The following is a 22,198-nucleotide window of genomic DNA, read 5'->3' as shown; positions in this document are numbered from 1 at the left end:
GGCCGATATGTAGATGTTAGGTCTAGAGTTTGAATTCCCCAGGGAGGACGTGGTTGGTCCTCGCGTTGTAATCAAGAGGCAGGGCCGGCCGGATTCACGGCTCTCATAAACTATCGCCGTTATAACACACCGAAACATTTGTTTCAGTGAGAAGGCGAAGGCGCCGCTATACTATTATGTAGCATGTATGCTAGGACACATACACAACTTAACGATGCTTGTATTATTGAAACCTCCTATGATCTCGCTTTTTTAGGTCTTATATCTTTTTTTTTTTTTACAAGCATAAGATTGGACAGCATGTATACGCCTGTCGACATTTAACTCTTTAAAATCGAAATACGATTGCATGCCCCACAACTACGGCTACCCTGTCCGCATGTATGTAAGTACACCGTGCCATAACCTCCCAACCACAAGGTCTATTGTTCATCCCGTGCCTTTTTCCGGTCGACGAAGGAAACGGCACTTTCGCCATTCGTTATGGGGAAACAGACAAAAAACTTTGGTACCATGGTACATGGTTGTGATCACGGGTGTGTTCGGGGAGGTTGGGTAAATAACGGGCTATAGTGACAACCTAATATTACGCCTGGCTATTTTCCCACTTAACCTCTCAGATTCTTCCTGTCCCTGAACCTTTGCCAAAACTAGAAACAATTTGGATTAGCTTTTAGGGTCTGGACTCGAAGATTTTCAAAATGTGGATAGCTTCCGCAATCAAAATTTACACATGCAGCCATTTTCACTGCAGACTGTGTCGTACCACTGATTTTGGTTACGGCCGCGGAACACATCGGCCATCTCGATAGGACTTAGGTTCATGCAAGGTCAGTAAGATACAAAATATATTCTCCGTAGATAGATGAAAAATATGTAATGTTAAACAGTAAGATCGAGAAAGGTGCCATCGGTAGACGCAAATTAATCTACGGTAGCAACCACAGATTACGATAACCAATTTGCCTGCGCAGGCACAGCAAGCCTAGCACTGCCCGTCGACCCGTCTACCCTGGAAATACATGTACATGTACACAGTACATAGCATGTAGTGGAAATAGTGGCAACGGACATTCGGAGGCGGGACATAAACCCTTGACGCCTCAAAAACGTGGCACTTCTAAGCGCTACTTGGTATTCGTTCTGAGATTGACAGATGCCTGGAGAAAAAGACGAAACCGGTTCGACGACAATCACATCTTACAAACTATACATAGAAAGCAATTAATATGAGGATGTGTATCCAAGTTCATAATATGCCGAGTTAATTGCATGTGTTGTCACAGATAAACTAGCATAGACCCAAATCTGAGTCAATGTCTCGAAATATCAAAATGGTCGAATGGAGTAGATGCCTGGAGAAAATGAATACGAGGAAGTGTGATGCTCCTACTATTATCACGGAAATTACTATGTCTAGATTCGATTACTTTATGAATTCAATTCAATTCAATTCAATTCTCTCAAGACATTCTATAGCTCTCCACTGTATGATGCTGTGTCACCGTGCCCATACATGAGCTACACAATAATACATAGTAATAGTAGAACACTGTTATAGCCGTATCGCCAAAATTCTCCCAAGCTTAAAGCAAAGCACACGGACACCTAATGAAAAAACTCCCAAGGATAGCAGATCACTTCCCAATATTCGTCCAGATGGGTATAACCTCATAGCCCTCGTGACCCTTCAATGTAGTATTTTTGGCAACTTCCTCCCTCATGAGCTCAATGGAGCTTTTCTGCCTACCGGAACTTACCTTCGCTGTTGTGATTAATCGATTTTTGTTTTGTTTCTGGTTCGTTTCCCACGCTCTCGGTTCCCTTCGAGCCGAAATTTGAAATTTGCGTTTTAATACCCTGCAGCTCTCTATCATGATCCAAAAAACAAGAGTTTCAAGAAGAGGGAGCGATTGACGTCGGTTAGCCTTCCGGTGCCCTTCCCGTTTTCCCACTTGTGCTCAGACGCACGAAAACAGAGAGCAAACAAGACGATGTGATACGGGATTGGTTGAGAAATCCAGGCAACCAACGCCAGGTAGACAATCCTCTCTCGTCCAATCGGGGTTTGACAATCACCCCCAGGACTGGGAAACAGAGGACAAAAAGAAAAATCCAACACCAAAAACGCATAGGAACGCAAACAACGGCGGGGTAGAAAACCAGTCAAAAACCGGGTTGCAAAGGCAGTGGCAATGTCAACGAAGGAAGGAAAAACAAGGGGTGTGTGCAGATACTGGATGCGAGTTTCCAGATGACATGTCTCTTAGAAATCAGCGTCGTCATCATGCCAATTGCCGCAACCATCGGGCAACTACAGGGAAGTTCCTGGTAGTTTGAGATGTCAAAAAATAGCATCTAACAGCCGCATGCAATGAACCGAACCTGCATTCCATGCACCATACCCCTTCCGTCTACCTGAAACGTCCAGGAATTCACTAGAAGGCTAATAGAACATGAGATAAAAAATAGAATACGCAAAGAACAGAGACGTTTGAAGTGAAGGAAGACAATTCAAAACTCACCCCGCCTTTCCTCCAAAAATCCGAAACTGCATGAATCTCCCCATCCGGTAACTTGTGAATAGCTTGGATCACACTCCCGATTGTAGCTAGTTTTTGAACTTTATGACCTCGGTCCTTGAGACCTTGTACTATATCCTTCCCGAGGCCTTCTTCTACGAAGGCTACTTCGGGCATGAGTTGGTGGTGTACTCGCGGTGTGTGTATCGTATCTAGAAGATTATATCCCCATTGGTATATCTTGATGAATGACAAGAATACGCCAGTAACGATTCTGCTGCCACCGCTGCCTCCAATAATCAAGCTCGGATAACCGTTGTAAACCGTTATGGTCGGCGCCATCGACGAAAGCGGTCGTTTATACGGCTTCACAAAATTGTATATCGAAGGTTGTAACTGGAAAGCGTTATCTGTCCCCGGTATCGAGAAGTCGTCCATCTGATCATTTAGCACGATCCCTGTGATATCGAACCCGCCATGGGCCCTGTTCCCACCCAGGGAATAGGGTCGCGAACCGGATAGACGTTAGTGACGAGTCATCCAAGGGCATAGAAATATGCCCCAAATTACAAGACTGCGGAATCTTTCTTCCTCAAAAGGAATCCTTGTTTTAGATAGCGGCGTCTGTTACTGGTTGAAGTCGCTGCTGCCTGTCATATTTACCGTCGGATATACCCTTGGTATCCGGGGTAAGTAAGACGAAAGCGACAACTCCACCCGCTTTGATAGCTGTAACAATATAACGAATAACCGTCATGTCAAAACGACAAAATACCGGTTCACAAGCAAGACAAGACAGGAAAAGAAAGGTTCCAAGGCAGTCTTACCGGTTTCAGGGTCACAAATCCGGGCTCCGAAGTACAAGTTGACTGTCGTCGTCAAGGCTACCGCCATCCCGTCCGAGTCAAGTGCACTCATATGACTCGTGCCATGGTCTTCTTTGAACTCGTAGCTTGGATTATAGTGTTTCCAACCGTATGTCTGCGTATCGCTAATATTACGCCGAATCATGGCTGCAAATTGTTTAGACTGGATTTCTGCGACACGAGCGACGTTGGAAACGTCGGAGTCGAAGGGGTCTCCTAGTTCTGTTCGGCCAGCTGACAACCATTTCATAGTCCTGTTTGCATCCAGGGGAATGCCTTCATTAGCAAATTTTTGGCTCAAGAGCCCAGGGAGCTCGGGTTCCGGCCAAGGAGCAAATGTCAATCGCCATCGGACAGTTACACCCGTCGCTATGGTTTCGGACGGAAATTATTTTGCGCCATACTGAATATGCAGAGACAGCCCCGAGGAGCCGAGGTGGGGGGGTCTGGAGACATACTCGATGATACGGTGAGTGACCAATCCAGTTCTATCATTGGACATATCCAAACCTTCTGCGATGTTGAGGCCTTCAATTAAAACGGGCCCACTGTGTATCATGAAAGCTTGTCAGCCATTGAAATCTAGATTCCATGTAATATAAAAACTCGGGATATGCATGTTTCAAGATTGCGATCAGATGGCAATGGATACAATAGTGCTAAGCGTATATTTTAGAAAATTCAAGGTATAATATCGTTAACTCAATCGAGTTTCACAAGCCAAAAATAGAATCGTTGGGTTTCGGCAAAAAAAAAAAAAAAGAAAATGATACTGGAGGTGTTTCGTATACATGGGAGCAAGGATGGAAGAATCGCCAGCGGCCCCGGTAGAATGTTAAAGCAAACTTCATAGAGGGAGGATTGAAAAGTAAAACAAGTAGGGCCTGGGCACTGTCGATTTAAGACAGTAAACTTCGAAAATATCAAAGCCGAGTCTGAGTGGATGGATCGGTGGCGCATAGTTCGCTCGAGTATATGGCTAATGCCGAGGTCACAGCTTACGATCAAAGGCAGATACAGCCAACGGCTCACATTTGTGATATCCGACTTGGGACACGTATTAACCATCTACGAGCTGTCTCAGGGCCTAGCCATTATCCCGTTGTCTGCGAAGGGCCGCTTGATTCGTAAATTGTGACATGTGCCATCACCAAAACCCAACAAACGCGAGGAGCCCGAGTCGTGGTTTGGGTGGCTATGACACAAATACGTCTCACGACGTCGCACAACTTAATCCAGACATCGAGATGTCACACAGAGAACTCCAAGACCTGGCTCACGATATGTCACACCTCAAAATGCAACAAATTCCAACTCAGAGTGGTCTCGTTGGTACCATGAACTCAGAGTAGTACAGTTGCAACGAGACGGCAATATCGTCTCGGTTTTCCCGCCATGATGGGCCTAGAATAGTGGTTGATCCTTAGAGCCCCTCAGCTCTAGCTAGCCAATGTCTCCCTCCCGAGACTAACCGGCTTCATACCATCTCAAGGACTCTTGCTGCTGATGTTGAACCTAACAGCTCGTCTTAAGGATCAAGCTTCAAGCCCGATAGAGGATTGACAGTGATGGCCTGACGAGGAGACAGACGATAGACGGCGCAGTATACGGCGCATAAAAGTCGCATCTATACTCCGGAGCTGTCATGACTGTGGGGATCGATATCGATAGTATCGGCGAAGACAACATCGAACAAAACCTTCAAGGAATCTAAAACCACAACGTCTAATACATACCTACAAGGCGCCTTACACGTCAAAATCTCCCGGCCAAAAGCCCAAATCCTCGCCGTCTCCTCCACATCAGCTTCATAAGCTTCCAAATCCTCGAGCGTCAATATCCCTCCTTTCTCCTTCACGAACTTCACAAGATTCTTCGCCACACTTCCCTTATAAAACCCATCCAAACCTTTCTCCGCAATAATCTTCAGCGTTTTTCCCAACGCCGGTCTATACATTACCTCACCTTCCTTTAACGTCTCATCCGTCCCGTTCCTAAATAAGAACCCCCACTCCCTCTTATCAACAGTCTTCATCCATTCCTTCTCAACATTCATCACCCGTCTCAAAAACCGTGGCACCCTAACCCCCTCTTCGCAAAGCCTAATACTAGGCTCAAACAACTCCTTCCACTGAAGCCGTCCATACATCTTCCACGCCTTCCAATAACCATCAATCTCTCCAGGAACGCCCACAGCCAAACCACCTCTTTGTGCAAGCATTGGATCAGAATTATACATATCCTTCCAAGCTGCTCCGGGCGCCATTTCTCGAAAATTAACCGTTTTGGAACTCCCATTCTGGTGACGAATAACCATGAACCCTCCACCACCGATACCAGATGCGTACATGTTTACCACACCGATACAGAGTGCAGTGGCGATTGCGGCGTCTACGGCGGTTCCATTTTTTAGTTTTAATATGTCGACACCGATGGTGGAGCAGACTTGGACGTCTGAGGCTACGGCGCCGTTTTTGGCGGTTATTAGGTGGTCGGTGAGTTTTTGAGGGTTGTTCTTGTTCTTGTTGTGGGCTGGGTGTTTCGTAACGATCAGGTAGATCAAGACGGAGAAGAAGAAGAGGCTTAAGAGAGTGGCAAAGATGGTGGTTATTGTAGTTGCTACAGGAAGGGTACGGATACGACGTTTGAGGGTTGAACGGGTGCGTGGTTGCTGGTCAATAGTGTTGGGGATTAATAAAGGACTTGATTCGGTGCTGGAGGATGGAGACGGAACAGCGGTCTCTTCGTCGCCCTCTGCTGCAGAAGGGCGTGAAGCCGTTTGGTCCATATTTGTTGAACTCAGAGACGGGAGGGAAGGCTGTGAAGGCTGTTGTCGTGGTGAAGGTCTAGGACCACGAGACTAGATGGCTGCCCAGTTGTTTTGTTGTTGAGTAACTGCGATTGTCTGTGTAACCAAATACGCCAACTCTTCAGCGTTATGCAACCTCTTGTTCTGGGAAAATACTTACAGTCTCGTCTATCTCGTTTTTTTTTTTTTTTAAAGCCCCTGACGAAGAATAAAAAGAAGAGGAGGAAAGAAAAGAAAGTTATAATAGGTAGGATGCAAGTGTGTAAGTTGTCACACAGCACATAGATCAATCAAGGGCGAACTTCACGTTTTTAGGTCCGACCTTGCAGCCGAGGGTGCCTTAGCGACGTTGTGATAAGATTTAACCTGCAGGGGTCCCGGCCAACTAACCTAGCCTGGTCATGCAGCGAACCCAGCAGTCCGGGCCTAGATTGCCTCTGAGGAAAGCTCGTGTCGATGTGTGATGTGTGTGTGGTGCGTGACTGTGCGGCGTGACCAAGGAGCTCGAGCTCTAGCTCTGCAACCCTAGCTCGATGTTGATCTAGCTTTGCGGACTATCATCGAACCTTGATTGGTTTAGTGGAATCTATGGCGTATACGTGAGCAATTAAGATTACATGAGGCAACTGTAGGGTCTAAACATGTGTCTGTCATCAAAAAGGAAAAAAAGGATTTTATATATATCTGCAAGAGAAGTAAGAGAAGAGAGGTCCAAAAAGGTGTATCTAAAAGTACAAGAATCTTTTGAAAAGAACATTTCATCTTTCAACGGGGAGAATGCCTCTTCAAAAATTGTCTCCAAGAAAGACCAAAACGACGACCCGTACAAAACAAAAAAAAGGTAAGGTATCAGGATATATCGAAACAGGGGAGGCTGAGGAAACAATACAGCAGGCAGGTCTTCAGAAGTGCACCGTTAAGGTCCAAGGAAACTAGAAGAGGAGAAGAAGGAGAAGAAGAAACAGAAAAGGGAAGAAACAGAATCCATCCAAACCTGTCTCCAAAGAACTCCTCGGTCAATCACCAGAAACAAAAAAAGGCTCATTTATTAAAAAAAAAAAAAAAGCATCCAAAGGTACCAAAAACCAAACAAGTGTATCTGAACAAGAATGACACCAGTCGCACATGTGCGCAGGCTGATCTGGTTTTTTAGTTTTCAGTAAGCAGTAAAGGGCTATAAAAGGGAGGAACCTTAGTAAATACATGACCCGGGGAAGTACAATCGTTATAAGGGAATATAAAACAAGAACAGTCCTGCAATGCAACAATCTTTCTCTATCCTGCTGTGGGGAAATAACGAGAAAAAGATATCGGCACCCAAAAGGAGTACACGAAAAACAGCGAATACAAAAACAGTTGGGGCCATTCGGTGATCGATGGGACCACAGCAGGGTACATGATTATTATTTCTGGGAGGCCACTTTGATCGTAAAACATCGTGAACGACATTAATAAAGTATATTATACCGATTTCTGGCAGAGTTTCTCCCTCTCACTTTATTTCGTTTATTTTTAGGACCGGGCGACCAGAGTATTGCAGTGGGGCAGAGTCAAAACCCAATGTAATCTAGGGCTTCCTCGCGTTGTGCCTTTGAGACTTGACGTTTAGCAGCTGCGACTTTGAATGTCTGTCGTCGGTCGGTGAAGGCGGCTAAAGCCCTCTAGGCGTCTCCAACCCCACTCAACTTCTTTCGTCTCATCGTCGGAGGCACCGGTGGAACTGGTGGCGCGTTCTTATCGCTCAGATTCAGATTGTTTAGACCACCGCTAACTCTTCTGTAACCGGTGGACATGCTACCGGCACCTCCGTGGACAGTTTGCATGCTCTTTCTCCTCGGAATAGCACTGCCGCCTGATGTAGAAACAGCTCTGCTATGTGTCCCCGACTCTGCTCGGGTGAGTCCTCTCCTTGGTGTAGTAAAGATATCGTCATTGAGTCCGCCGATTGAAGATCTGGGTTTTGAAATAGGCAGAGAGTATTCGGGAACAGGGATATGTGAAACATTGCTGGTGCTAGCTCTTGACGATGGTCGACTGACGCCTTGTCCTGCAGTAGAGTATGACTGTCTCGACGAAGTCCGCGACGAGGGCCTCGACGATGGTGTCTCGGTCCTGGTGATCGCCTCCGCCATCTGGCCGGCAAAATTCCTTGTCAAGCTGCCAAATCTTTCATCAATGGATGTTGATGTGACGGATGAAGTCGTTGAACCTGGTCGTTTGATGTTTCTTCGTAGGTTGATAGAACTTGGTGGCAGAAATGTGGAACTGCCAAGGTGGGGCGACATTCGCCTTGGTGGGGTTTTTGCTGTAGGTGGTGGCATCTTGGATCGTGCAGTTTGAACCCTTTTCTCCAATCTTTGCATTTGTCCTATCAGACCACGGATCTGAGTAAGTGACTTCGAGTTCGGGCCAGGTATGTTGCTGCTGTTCTTAGCAGCGACAGCCGCATTTCCAATAAGCTTCTTCCTAGCAGAGTCGCTGAGATTGGCCATAGATGGTGTCTTCTTGGGGGCACCCTTTGGAAGACCTCTCCTGTAGTGAGAAGCCTTCGGAGTCATCAGGTGGTCTTTGTGTGGGGTTGGTATCCTTGATCCTGAGGTGGATGATTCTGAGATTGGTGGTGAGGGAGGAGTAGGAGATGAGAAATCGGCGCTCGGCGTCGCTCTAGACAGCCGAGGCGTAGGAGATACAGAGGTGGGTGTTGTCGGAGCATCCGGCATTGGTGACTGGAATCTAGGGTTCGATGTTCCGCGTCGGGCCATGCGATACTTCTCTTCCGATAGTTCAGCCTCAACCTTCAATTCTGCCAGTTCGTCCTTGAATCTCTGAACCTCGATTCTCAACTCTTCCCTCTCCTGCTCTAGCATTTGGATTTCCGACTCGTTCATTACATTTCGTTCGATCGCCATGTTATACTTGGACTCCAGGTCGTCAAGGGAGGATTTAACAATTCGCTCATTTCGTTCAAAGTCGTCGTTGGAAACCTCCATTTCCCGGATTCTGATCTGTGCAGTGCGGTTCTTTTCGCGGAGTTCGGTAATTTCCTTCTGGAGTTGGTTTTGAACATGGTTGGCTTCCTCCTTCGAGGCCTTGAATTTGGTCTATTGGATAGGACGTAGACGTCGTCAGCACTCCCCGAATTCAGATTCACATAATGGTGCACCGAAAACGTCCCACAGCGAATTTGCGCTGTGGATTTTACGTCCAGGTTCACCGAACAGCGGGTGAAAAGTCATGCGACCGCAAAGAACTCACCTTCCACTCATCAACCTCATACTTCAACCCCTCATTCTTCTTCCTCAGTGCATCAATATTCCTCTCGTGACCTTCTACCTCCTTCTCCAACGTCTTCAACTCTCTCTCCAGTTCCGTCTCCAGTTCCTTCGAAAAGGTCTGGAATTCCAGAAGTTCCTGTTCCAAGCTAGCATACTGGGACTTATACCATTCAACCTCCTCGGACGGGCTCAGCCAGTCCGGCTTCTGTGGAGAAGCCAAGTCTACGGCCGCCATCATTGCGAAATGGATTCGTCAACGATGAAATCTAGAGCAAGATGCCAGGAGGAGGGGGAAGCGACCGAGTTGAAACTAGGAGGAGTAGGAGAGATAGATGAGACGGCCGGTAAGAGAGAGGGAAAATCTCTCAAACTAGAAGGAAAAGAGGTCGGTGATAAAGAGAGAGTCAGGCAGGATTGCATGAAAAAGCCCCCTCCCCTTCTCGTCTCCTTTCCGAATTGGAACGTCGTTGCCAAGCGCCACGAAATTTCCGGTAATTGCCTAGCTTGAAGGTAGAGTGGATTTTATTCAATCTATATAGCTTTCAAGCTTTTGTCAAGAGCTATTTTGAAGCTGGCAGGTCAAAGGAATCTAGACAGTGTGGTCGATAATGGTAGTGGTAGTTACTGTCTAGGGAAGAGAAGCGACGACCGGTGGGAAAGGAGGCGGGAAATGCGATGGCTCTGTGTCTACTGGAAAAACGATGGTTCCAGCAAACTTCAAGTTCGTTTGGTCATTTCCCACCGAGTAAAAAAAGCGAGAAAACCGGGAAGCTCTTAGTCGAAGTCGCACGAGCAGGAGTATACCAGTATATCCCAGAAAATATTGGACGGTCGGTCGGTTAGGGTGGTGGTTAGTAGCTGGGTAGTGGCGTCACGATCGAAAGAACGAGAGAGGTGTCGTTACCGAGTACTTGGCGGGCGAAAAAAGTCGACAGGTCGAAAAGCACAGGGGATACGTTACCTAGTTGTCGAAGTCCCGGGAATATGTCGTCGCCGTCGCAGGTTGAGGATTTGTCGGTGGTTGGTGAGGGGCGACGACGACTTACTGTTGTCGGAATGTCGGTGGTGATGGTGGAAGATGTGATGATGATGAGGTTGAGAAAGACGAAACGGAAAAAGACCTCTTTGGAGAGTTTCGGGAGGGTGGGATGACTACGGAGTACATAGCAACAGAGTGCAGACCAGCCGGCAGGTTTCTTTGGCTCGCTCCTTTCCTTTCCCTGGCGAACCATGCATTGGACTGCTTCCCCCGGTCTCTTCACCTCACTTCACTTTCTCCCTCACCTCTTAATACATTACATACTGACTGTGCGGTAGTCGGAAGACTGCCTGCAAGCACATGCCATGCCATGCCATCTATCTCTGACCACCTTTTTTCCCTATTTCCCTACGACAGCCAGCTCAGAGGGCCCGCCAGCAGGGGAGCTATCGGTGACTAACCCAGTAGCTGTTAGTGCCGTGCAGCCCGCTGCTTGTTATGGCGATAAGCGAAAACAATAAACAACGCATCAGGCAACACCCGCACGCCCTTGGATACCGTCTACGGACACTTGGCCAAACTAACATCATGTTGATACCGTCTACAGATACTTATATCTACATGTAATATACTTGGGTACATATGCACCCCACGGGCAGGTACATTACATTGTATACACTCGTGTATGTGGGAGAACGTGGGTGCTTGCTGTCCCCACATTGATTTAAATTCTCTTAATGAAGTTGACCTAACTAGCATTCCTCACCCTCTATGTACATGCGGCACTCAATGTTAAAATTACCGCCCCTCCGGCCGCTCTCTCCTTGAAACAGTTAAACGGGTCCTTGCCCGCTGTCCAATTTAACTCGAAAATGCGAGGCCCGAAATTGTGGTTGGTCCATTCTGCAAGAAACAGGGCAAAAGAAAAGCCTGGATGGAATGACCGGGTCAAAGGTTCAAAGTCAGGTGCTGATACGCTGATAACAAAACCCTACATTAAGTGCAACCGATTACAGCAGCGGAGATATCGATATCGCAGAACGTGCAGAAAACCCCATACCATGTACCACATAAAACAATACAGGATTAAAAAGCACAGAAAGCTTAGGAACAGAAAAGAAACGATGCATTGTCTTCTTCTTAACAAAAAACATACCCCTCGGTCAAAAGAAAAAAAAAATCAATAAGAAACGGGGATTTTCCAACAAAAAAGAAACATCGTGATCAGAGCTCAAGAGATCGTCCCTAAAGTTCATCCCGAACCCGTTGTGCCGCACTCTTCACCTTTTCCGTAGCACTCGACGCAGCGCTCGCAACAGAATCTGCCAATGGTGTCGAAGTCCCACTAATAACACTGGATGCACTCTCGCCAATCACACTAGCAGCACTCTCGATACTCTTACTGGCCTCGTTGACAATCGATCCAGCGACAGAAGTAACCGCTGCTGCATTCTCGCCAACTACGTCCGTCGCTTGAGCATATGTCTCCGCCAATGTAATCGAAACTTTCTCTCCAAAGCTCAGCTCAGTGCCATAAAACATCTCACTGAGCTGTGTCTTCGCGGATTCCAATGCAGACTCGAGTCTTGCCTGGGCGGATTGTGCATATGTCTTTTCCCTTCCGTAAAAGGCAGCAGAGACCTGATCACTGATCCTGGAGTTCAAAGAGGATGCAACAGACGACGCCGATGATGCCGAGTCATCAACATAGCTGCTGGCCGAAAAAAAACCCTCCTTGACAGCTTCACCAGCGGCAGATGCACCTTCCTTGACGGCATCACCAGCCTCGGCGGCACGTTTTCCAACATAGTCTGTCGCCTGGCTAACCGTTTCTCCGATAGTTTCGGTGACCTTTTGGAAATTCCCTTTGGGTGTACCGTAAATCGCAATACTAACCCGTGTTTTGGCAGTGGAAAGAGCGTCTTGAACTTGCAACTGCACCTTTTCAGCTGGCGAGAGTTCACGACCATAGACAGCAGCCGAAACCTTCCCAGCAGCTTCAGAGTACTTTTCAGCAATCTTGGAGGTGGCAGATTCGACGGTACCGGCCTCTGATCCATAGACTGCCACCGAAGCCTCGGAGACAGCCGCAGCGATCTATATAACAAGCAATTAGCCTATATCACATGGACTTTTGTTCAAGAATATATGGGTCCAAACCTGTGAACTGGCAATCTGCAAGTAGCTCTCTATAGCGGGTGGGGGGGTCATCATAACATCTGTCGCGGCTCTGGTAAAGGAACCGTATGCATCGGCAGCAGCGTCTGTAGCTCTAGCAACAATAGTAGGTTGGGTATAAAGCGAGTGCAAACGAGAGTAGACCGATTCAGTAAAACTTGGAGGTTTGCCGGAGACTAGTTCGCTAACGAAGGCTTTCATCTGCTCATATCGTTCGTCGAACTCTTCTGCTGCAGTGTTCGCAGTTACAAGGGGGGCTGCAAGAAGCAGTAGAGTCGTTTGGAGCCGCATCTTTGGAGGCTTTTTTTTTATGTTCGATTTGAAGGTTATTTTTGTGGTAGCTTAACAAAAGTGAAAGGATGATATCGATATTGATAATATCGAATATCAAACTTTGGAGTGATATCGAATGGTTGATTTTGTGAAACGTGGTGGTGAGGAGAAGAAGGTTCCAGGCAGGTAGATTGGAGGGACTTAACATCAACTCTGCAGAGTGGGATAGTACTACTGGCCTGGAAACAGAGTACTTATGTCATCGCCAGAAGATCCAGTTGTCTTGACTACAACCAGCTCTTGCAGAGGGTTGGATTTATGTCGTCATAGCGCATCACCAGATCCAACACGCACCCTGTGTTGCTACGGCTCGAGATCACATGACTTAGCTTTGCTTTCCTCTATTGATCGATCTATATTTTATCTTTCGTAGTATTGGATAGATCTAGTCTCGAGACTAAGCTTGTATAACCGGCAATATATCCCCTCTATACTCCAACCACTCCCACGATCCCTTCCTATCCCCCTCGTCTAACCCCTCCACCCTCGTCACAACAGCCAAACAATACCCCCCTTCCAATCCATCCCTAACCACCCTTTCAACCTCAAAATACCATTCCGCAGCCCTCCTCCTCTCCCTCCCTCCGATCCAAACTTCGATATCATCAATCCTCTGCCCCGCTTCAATTCCTCCTCCAACTCCAACCAATTCAAACTCCACAGCCGTCAAATCGGTAACCAATCCCGTCCCCACAGCCTTGACATAAGCTTCCTTAACCACCCAATTCAAATGCACCGCTTTAACCACCCCCTCCATTTTCCCCTGTTCGTCTACCCCGCCCCAAGCAGCGGCATCAATAACCCCCATCTCCCTCCCCGTAAATACTTTTGCATCCCCAAACCCCTCCGCCCACTCCTTCACCGCCTCCAAAGTCCCATCCACGTAATGTGGTCGTTTCTCATACTCCAGTATATCAAATCCAACTCCACCTCCTTCATCTCCATTCCCATCATCTTCAGGCGGTAATAGCCGTGATACAATCCCAACTACACTCCCATGATGAGAAACATTATACTCGAGGCCTTCGACTCCGTCACTACCGATAAATACCGGTCTACCGCCTGCTATACCGCCGAAATTTCTTACGATGCAGACATCGCGGAACGGAATGTGACGGTATCGGCATACGATTAAGTGTTGGAGGAGCTGTGAGCCTAGTGCCAGTTTTCGGTCATCAGGTCGGTGGAATTTGAGGATGCTCTCGTGGGTTGGAGTGGGGAGGTGGTTTAGTGCCTCGTTGAACTAAGAGATATGTGACCGTTAGTTTCGAAGAGTATTGCAGATGAAGACTTACTTACCTCCTCAGGTGTATTCCACAGGGGCTCTACGTTCAACAACCATCTTATCAGTGGCATCCGGGGTTCTATGTTGTCTGTTCCGAGTGTAAAGAAATAAAAATAGAAGGGTGACAGAAGCGAAAGCTAATGAATCGCCGAAATCCACGACCAACACAGAGTCGCCCCCGTTTATAAAGAAAATGCATGATATAAAATTGCTCTACGACCACAATGACAAGTACGGGAAAAAGAGAGAGAAAAGAGTACGAATAGGGTATGAAAAGGTTAAGAAAAACGCATCTATACACGAAAGCACCGTCTAAACAAACTCCCATCGTCTTCTACCTACCATTCTCTCCTCAGATCTAAAAATCTCCTTCTAACCATGCAAAAATCTACTGACTCTTCTTATCCCCCAACCCCATAGCTTCCAACTCCTTCACCATATCATTCCTAACCTTCTCAACCAAATTATCAATCTCCTCTTTAGTCCCTTCCAACCCCTTGGTCTCCACCTTATCCAAAACCTTAACCCGAATGGTCCCCGGTCTAAATGTCTTATCCTTCAAATTCAACACGTGGCTATAATTCTGGATGACAACCGGGACAACCGGAACTTGTGCTTGTACCGCTAGATGGAATGCACCCTTCTTGAACGGCAGCATGATTGGTTCGGTGCTGTATGACCTCGTACCTTCCGGGAAGATCCAGGCGGATTGACCGTTCGCTTTCATTTGCTTGATGGCGTTGTCGAAGGCGGAGAGGGCGGAGGTACGGTTCGCACGGTCGATGAAGATAGCACCACTGGCTTGCACTATAGACATGGTACCGGTAAGTCAGTTTAAGTCGGTAGCTTGGGTATCTTGGACGATACGTACTGAACCAGCCAAGGAACGGAGTGTGCTTCAAGCTGCTCTTTGCACTGACACTGCAATACTGTGGAAATATCTGTAAACACCTCCAAGTTAGCATCGTAGCCTCCCCCCTCAAGTCATTCGTAGCTACCATACCCTTCCAAGAACCAATAAATCCAATTCCCTATTCAAAATCACCATCAATCAGCATCCAATCCCTCTCAGAATACCCCCCCGATGAGCATGCCCAACATACGACTGATGATTCCCCACAAAAACAACCGGTCTATCCTTCCACATCCCATCCTCATTCTCAACCTCAAACTGAACTCCCAAAGCCGGTCCTAACGTCCACCTAAACAACCTCCCAACAGTCCACTGCGTAAACGCCACATTCTTTCCAAACGGCTTGAGCACAGTGGCAGCTGCAACACCATAAAGCGCACAGAAACACATGATCATATATGCGATGAGAAGTTTCGATGCAAAGGCCGCCAGTTTGGAGACCGTGCCCAGGAGGGCTAGGGTTAGCGTTAGGAGGGCGTAGACGGCCATGAAGATTGTGAGGTGGTAGAACATCCTTCGGATCGGGGTATATGCGGGGTTGTTATAAACGGTGGTCGAGAGTAGTTAGGGAAGGCGAGGGTGGTGGGCCTTCGGTGTTTGTGGGGTGGAAACGAGGGTCTGGTGGTTTTCGACTTTTTTTTTTTTTTTTTTCGGTAGGTGTGGACGAAATCGCGGGGTTTGCAGTGTCGACTAGTGCGAGTGGACTAGATTGGATCAACAGTTGCTGGCCATGGTAGGATCATACGAACATGGAGAATCCGGGGGGGATGGAGGGAATCAGTTATGATATAAGTATCATCTGAGCAGATGGAAAAGAGGCCGCTGTCAGGGACAGACATCAATCCAAGCCAGCTGCCTGCCTGCCTGCCCAGTGCGACAGGTGCAGGTGGGGTGCATTAGTTACCGAGGTCTCGCGCATAAAGAACAAAAGAAAATTAAATTTTATACTCAAAAAAGAACCCGTTCCCGTATAGAATACTAGTGCGGAGTCCTTTCGGCGACAGGCTTCTTTTGAAATGGTTATTTTATTATTTTATTATTTTATTTCATGTTACTTTCATGCACAAGCACCGGTACGAAGATATGCAAATTTGGAAGGTGAAACCGCGGGAATCGGACGTATTCGATTCACAGGTTTGATTTCGAGGTTGTATGATGAAATGGTTGGGTCCATAAAACCACAAGACCTGCCCGATATCAGGGTCGGCTGGCCTCCCGAACACATGCCGCCGACCAACCAAGACATCCAGAATCTGTTGGGCTGCAGGGAACAGAACCTTGAACCAATCCGGGATGTCTCCATTTGTGCCTATCGATCTTGCAGGAATGTGACCGCATCCACATGCAACAAGGCCAACACAAACATTTTAAACATCATGTAAGAGGCTCGAAAGTGCTACTACAGGTAAGGTAGTATGCATACTACGGGTTCTTATTCTCAAGCTCATTAATCGATAGCAGCTTCAGTTCCAAAGCCTTCGGATGGACGCTCTTATGATCCGGCCCATGCTCAACGAATTCCGTAGCCCCCTTTCCAGTAAACTCTTTGGCTACATTAACAGCTCCAGAAACCGTGGAAACTCTTGAAAGCCTTGCATGGATATCGAGCAATCGCCGGTCTACATGTCGACCCTTCCCCAAATATACTCTTGTATCAGGGGGCATCCCGCCGGGCCCAAAGATGCCCTTGGTGTCTCCTTCAACAGTATATATAGAATCTGCCTCAGTTTCCGTCTCGAAATCAAGCCAGAACTGTAAACCTTCGAAGCGGCGGTACACCTCCCGATCTAAAGTCAGGCCGTTACCAACTTCGTCCAAGTTCATTGACAGAGTATCAGAGAGACGGCCAGAGCCATTCGCAGTGAAGATGTCCAGTAGATTCCAGGTCAGTCGGTTTCTCGTTTCCTGTTGCACACGGTGTGATCGAGGTTAGCGATATCTTACCCCCCCGCGGCGGTGTTTCCACTCGAATACATACTTTAGAGCGGGAAGTATTCCAATCCGGTCCCCACGGAATAATATGTACGACTTTATAAACTGTTCCTGTTTCCGCGTCCGTATCAAACTTGCCTGTCACCGTACACTTATACTTATCCCTGGAGAGCACCTTCAACCGGCCCCGCCAATATTTGTTAGTGAATGGTGCTCGTCCCTCCATTTTTGCCGCATGACCTTTTTGCATATCATTAAAGAAATAACTTACCGCCAACCCAAAATCTCGATACTTGAATACTCGCCCCTTGCTCACTCCGGGTAAGACACCCCCGTCCCCGTCTTGAAATGCTGAGGGGTTGTCAGGTGTACAAGTACCGGCCGTTCTATAAACTGCACTCCCAGTAATCATATAAGCCAACCCAATTGCAGTATACATACCATATCTCAAATCAAGAAGACCTTACCTGGAACTATCAATTGCACGACCAAAGAATCCGCCGAACCATTCAAACTCTTCCAAACAGTCTCCAAACCCTCCCCCACACGGCGTATATATTGCTCAACAGCCTCCACGATATCACTTAAATACTGCAATCCATCCTCCTTGAACACCGTTGGGATCGCAATCGCCAGGAAGATGCTGAAGACAAAGATCCTCTCCCCTTTGGGAGTAGCTTCCTTAAGAATGCATTCCAGCAACTTGTACCGATTATATTTCGGATCCATCTAATCCCCTATCGAATCCGGTCCAGCTTGTATATCTTCATCGTATTTCTTGAGAACCGTGTCCACCATGGTTCTCGAATGCCATTCCAAAGATGTAATGCAACGGGCCATATTTCCGTAGATGATATGCTTGTGCTCTCTACGGAACCTCATTCGTAACGGAGCTAGCACACTATGCAAGAGGATATGTCGGTCTCACTGAAGAAATACATCAACCATCTCGCCGTGGATATCTTCCTTGACTGCGATATCTCGAGAAAAGTATAGCCACCAAGCTCAGGTAAAAAACCGTTGCTGAGACCACACTCTTCCCCACACGAGGGTAGACGTGCAGAAGAAGATATCTCAATAGTAGGAGCTCGATGAAAGCTAAATCAACGATCCAATGTAGAAGCTTACCACGCTTTTTCTCGGTGAGATTAGAGCTCCAGGGAAGGACGACGGTGCACGGTGGAGGTGGTGATGGTGCCCGAAGGTGGTGCGAGCGTGCAATGTTTCTTGTAGGAAAGACGCGACGTGTGAGGTGTATAGAAGATGAAGGTGGGCGGTGAGAAAACGTTGGCGTTTTTATACACGCTCTCGAAAGGCCGAGCATCATATCGTATCAGGCCCCTTTGCGCTTCCCAAAAGACAAATGCAACCAACCTACGTCATCTCGTTGCCAAATCCTATTCTAGCCACACAGAAGTAGGTACTTGTGAATTAGAGTATCATTAAAATCTCTATATAGCGTTTCGTCATTACCAATGATCACCAAACTTTTCACCCCCCTCGGCCTAGGTTATATCCCACACAAAGGTCCGGATATCCCAAATTAATCCTTCTAAGAAGTGTCTACAGGAACTCCATCTAGTCTTTCCCCCCGATATATACCATTTAGAAGGCGAACACCTGGTGATCCAACTTGCTAACTGGCTTGGCTGGCTCGTATCCCAATGCCTTACAGTGGTTCTTCATCGCAGAAACCATGGGTGGAGGTCCGCAGATCAGGATCTTGACATCCGGAGATGGAGCAGGGCACCATTCCTATCATCATCACAAATCGTCAGCGCCTCCATTATAACACATACGCTAGTAGAAGAGGTGCAAAAAAAAAAAAACTCACCTTGATCATATCCGCAGTCACAAACCCAACACCACCGGTCCACCCTTCAGGAGGGTTATTAAGCACATAATGCACCCTCAACCTCTCCTTCTCCTTCTCCGCCAACTCGTCCAAATCCTCCTTCAACAAGATATCATCCTCATTAACATTCGCAAAGACCAAATCACAAACCGTCCTATCATCCTCATTCCTCAGAATCGCCTTAATAATCTGCAACATGGGTGTAATCCCCGTTCCACCGGCGATCATTCCGAAGTGTTTTACAAGTCCGTTGGAATATTTGAAATGACCCTTGGGACCCTTGACTTTGATGGTTTGACCGATCTTGAGGTTGGCGATGTATTTGGAGATGTTACCGGTTGGGTAGGATTTTATGAGGAGTTCGAAGTAGCCTTTGTTGAGGTCGGAGGAAATAGGGGTGTAGGATCGGGCGATTTCTTTACCGTCGATCGTGGCGGCGATGGAGACGTGCTGGCCGATGGGGAGGCCGAGGATGTCGTTTTCGTCGGGGAGGGCGAAGCGGTAGCTGTTATTCGATCAGTACTTTATATTGTAAATTATATAGTACGGAAAGGAGATTGATTCGTACATGGCGGTATTGTGGTTCAACTCCGTCTTCTCCTTCAATTGGAATTCCTGGAAGACATCCGGCTTGAGGACCTTCCGTGGAACTATCGATATGGACATCGGTTACGACACATACGCATACGGGACGTAGAGAAGATAACTCACATCCACGGTAGACCTTAAACACAGCCAAAGTAACAGCCAAAACAACGGCGTACCCGATCCACTCGACCTTCACGATCGCAGTTCCAACTACCAAAAATCCCATGGGGATGTATAAGCCATGGAGCGGCGTTGAGATCAATGCAATCTGCTCTTCCGCCTTACCCATTGTGATCTGATTTCAAGGAGAAGAAGAAATCGGTAAATCTTCCGATCTGGAGGTGTGGTGAAAGGGGAAGAAGATGATGGGGGAATGCAATGGGTAGGAAGAAGAGGGAGAGGAGGAGGAGGATAGGAAAGATTTTATTGGGAAGATGCCACGAGGGTGGTTCAGTCCCATGGGTGGTACGAAGAAGCTACGACCGAACTGACTAACAGACCCTTGTTCTTCCCGCTGGACCGTTTAGGCCAAAAAAAAAAAGTCGTTTGGGTGCGGCAGGTTTGTTGGGCCGGAAGCTTATTAGCTGTGTCATTCAGGCACCCGAACAGATGCAGGCTCCTCGGCTGCCGACAATCCAATCGAACGAGAAGTACTCGATTGTCCATATCAGGTATTCATCTATTATATTATAAGCTCTGGCGATGATGGTACTTGATACAAAGTATTAATCCGATAGGGTGTATTTGATATGGAATGGAGCCGCCTCGTAAGCCCGACCCGCCGACAAACGTCTGGACCCGAATTATGTAATTCGAAGTAGCCACAAGTACTCCTAAGCAGAGGATTATATCCACAAGTATCGCTCTTTCTCCCATCTCCTCCGGTTCCTCAAGTATAATATAAACCGCTTGTATGAATACGGGCACCGTACATAAAGTACCCGAGGAATACTTGGATATAGAAAGAGAAAGACGGAAATGACCACCAAAACCCCAATCTCCACCATCCCCTCGCCGCAGCCCAAATCCGACGTCTACATCCCAACCCTCAAAGACCAAGAAATCCTCAACACGCCCGAACACCTCTTCAAGCTGCACACCTGGTCCGACCTTCGGTCGATCGTATCCGAAAACCGGCTCGAGGACCTGAAACGTCGTCCCGGTGATCTAAGACGCTACCTCGAATGGGGTGCCAAAACAAGAGAAGAATACGGTAGCGTGTTAAAATACATACTCTCGCAAAGATTATTCTGGGAAGGAAAGTTGGTGGCGAGGAGTTCGGTGCCTTTTGAAGATGAAGGTAATATTCCCCTCCCTTCTTTTGAATATCAATCATATGTAATAATAAAATTGCAGAAGACACAAAGATCCTCCTAAACGACTGGCCCTACGGCGTCTCCCCGGGCATAATCCACATCGTCATCTGGACCAAAGCTGAAATCCCCGTCGACCCTGTCTCGGGAGACGTAACCGACGAATCACGCCGTATAATCGTAGAATACGTAAACAAGATCTTCATAGACCGGCTGGGATTACCGAAGGAAAAGGTCCTGTGGTTCAAGAACTGGGCCGCTTTGCAGAGCGTAAGGACCGTGGAGCATATACACGTCTTGGTGGATACGAATGGGGTGGATGGGGCGTTGGAGAAGATCAAGATGGTCGCAGGATGAGTTGTCAAGATGCGATACGAGAACTTCAGTAGGTACTGGATAGAACTTGGATTTTGGATAGAATGCATTAGACTAGCAAGCGTGCACTTGGGGATTGTTATAGAAACTACGTGATTTACGAGAAAGCGTCAAATTCGGAGCGATTCTCTGGCAACTAGTGCTTTATTCGTGTGATCATAACCAAAGTCCCTTGATGTGAAAAACGCCCACCAGCCCTATAATAACAGAATAAGAGGCAAAAGGAAAAAAGAGAGGCTATAGCAATACACAGAACGAAGATGGAAAAAAGTTGTGCAACACCCTCCACGCAATTGCAAAAATATCCCGACCGAGTTATGTAGCAATAGTAAGGGATGAGAAGGGGGTACAGTTGTAAGATTCGTCAATTGTTATTTGGTCATGACATTACATCCCGTTGAGCAAAAGACGTGAGCAAAACATGCCTCGCTTTCTAATAGAGAATAGTGAAAAGGAAACTCGGAGGAAAGTAAGAACAATTGCGAAAAGCAAATCCAAGCAATGTAATGTTGGATATGCTTAACCACCGAAACCGTAAAGGGTACGTCCTTGGCGCTTGAGGGCGTAGACGACATCGAGGGAGGTAACGGTCTTTCTCTTGGCGTGCTCACTGTTTGAAAGAGAATTAGAACGCGTTCGCGTTGAGATGAGATGAGATGGAAGAGTAAACTTACGTGTAGGTGACAGCGTCACGGATGACACCTTCGAGGAAGGTCTTGAGGACACCACGGGTTTCCTCGTAGATCATAGCGGAGATACGCTTGACACCACCACGACGGGCGAGACGACGGATGGCAGGCTTGGTGATACCCTGGATGTTGTCACGAAGAATCTTTCGATGACGCTTGGCACCGCCCTTTCCGAGACCCTTTCCACCTTTTCCGCCTGTATAAAAGACATCTATTAGTATACCGAAGACGACAGTGTATTAAAGAGTAATAGTAATATACGTACGTCCAGTCATGTTGATAGATT

General features: G+C 47.3%; 8 protein-coding genes across 8 annotated transcripts; 1 reads left to right on the top strand and 7 right to left on the bottom strand.

The window, feature by feature from the left end:
* Positions 1–1,852: 1,852 nt before the first annotated feature.
* DFL_004089 (uncharacterized protein) lies at positions 1,853–6,176 on the bottom strand (the record flags this gene model as incomplete). Its single annotated transcript, XM_067633125.1, has 5 exons — positions 1,853–1,870; positions 2,526–2,980; positions 3,350–3,642; positions 3,847–3,936; positions 5,125–6,176. The coding sequence occupies 5 exons, from the start codon at positions 6,174–6,176 to the stop codon at positions 1,853–1,855; spliced, it is 1,908 nt and encodes a 635-aa protein (XP_067491326.1).
* Positions 6,177–7,858: 1,682 nt separating this feature from the next.
* DFL_004088 (uncharacterized protein) lies at positions 7,859–9,710 on the bottom strand (the record flags this gene model as incomplete). The annotated part of the gene is made up of 2 exons (XM_067633124.1): positions 7,859–9,298; positions 9,453–9,710. The coding sequence occupies 2 exons, from the start codon at positions 9,708–9,710 to the stop codon at positions 7,859–7,861; spliced, it is 1,698 nt and encodes a 565-aa protein (XP_067491325.1).
* A 1,986-nt stretch (positions 9,711–11,696) lies between these two features.
* Positions 11,697–12,920, bottom strand: DFL_004087 (uncharacterized protein; the record flags this gene model as incomplete). Its single annotated transcript, XM_067633123.1, has 2 exons — positions 11,697–12,548; positions 12,612–12,920. 2 exons carry the CDS (start codon positions 12,918–12,920, stop codon positions 11,697–11,699), a joined length of 1,161 nt encoding a protein of 386 aa, XP_067491324.1.
* A 439-nt stretch (positions 12,921–13,359) lies between these two features.
* On the bottom strand, positions 13,360–15,673 carry DFL_004086 (uncharacterized protein; the record flags this gene model as incomplete). Its single annotated transcript, XM_067633122.1, has 6 exons — positions 13,360–14,205; positions 14,262–14,287; positions 14,644–15,054; positions 15,119–15,188; positions 15,251–15,278; positions 15,351–15,673. The coding sequence occupies 6 exons, from the start codon at positions 15,671–15,673 to the stop codon at positions 13,360–13,362; spliced, it is 1,704 nt and encodes a 567-aa protein (XP_067491323.1).
* Positions 15,674–16,582: 909 nt separating this feature from the next.
* DFL_004085 (uncharacterized protein) lies at positions 16,583–17,821 on the bottom strand (the record flags this gene model as incomplete). Its single annotated transcript, XM_067633121.1, has 4 exons — positions 16,583–17,065; positions 17,139–17,267; positions 17,364–17,485; positions 17,560–17,821. The coding sequence occupies 4 exons, from the start codon at positions 17,819–17,821 to the stop codon at positions 16,583–16,585; spliced, it is 996 nt and encodes a 331-aa protein (XP_067491322.1).
* An 876-nt stretch (positions 17,822–18,697) lies between these two features.
* On the bottom strand, positions 18,698–19,824 carry DFL_004084 (uncharacterized protein; the record flags this gene model as incomplete). Its single annotated transcript, XM_067633120.1, has 5 exons — positions 18,698–18,847; positions 18,927–19,452; positions 19,516–19,597; positions 19,659–19,745; positions 19,821–19,824. 5 exons carry the CDS (start codon positions 19,822–19,824, stop codon positions 18,698–18,700), a joined length of 849 nt encoding a protein of 282 aa, XP_067491321.1.
* Positions 19,825–20,513: 689 nt separating this feature from the next.
* DFL_004083 (uncharacterized protein) lies at positions 20,514–21,205 on the top strand (the record flags this gene model as incomplete). The annotated part of the gene is made up of 2 exons (XM_067633119.1): positions 20,514–20,835; positions 20,892–21,205. 2 exons carry the CDS (start codon positions 20,514–20,516, stop codon positions 21,203–21,205), a joined length of 636 nt encoding a protein of 211 aa, XP_067491320.1.
* Positions 21,206–21,742: 537 nt separating this feature from the next.
* DFL_004082 (uncharacterized protein) lies at positions 21,743–22,187 on the bottom strand (the record flags this gene model as incomplete). Its single annotated transcript, XM_067633118.1, has 3 exons — positions 21,743–21,833; positions 21,898–22,108; positions 22,178–22,187. 3 exons carry the CDS (start codon positions 22,185–22,187, stop codon positions 21,743–21,745), a joined length of 312 nt encoding a protein of 103 aa, XP_067491319.1.
* Between the last annotated feature and the right edge of the window lie 11 nt (positions 22,188–22,198).

This window comes from Arthrobotrys flagrans (genome assembly GCF_004000055.1).
Source record: "Arthrobotrys flagrans strain CBS H-5679 chromosome Unknown unitig_0, whole genome shotgun sequence".
In the NCBI taxonomy this organism is placed as follows: Eukaryota; Fungi; Ascomycota; class Orbiliomycetes; order Orbiliales; family Orbiliaceae; genus Arthrobotrys; species Arthrobotrys flagrans.
This window is presented reverse-complemented; position numbering and strand designations above follow the sequence as displayed.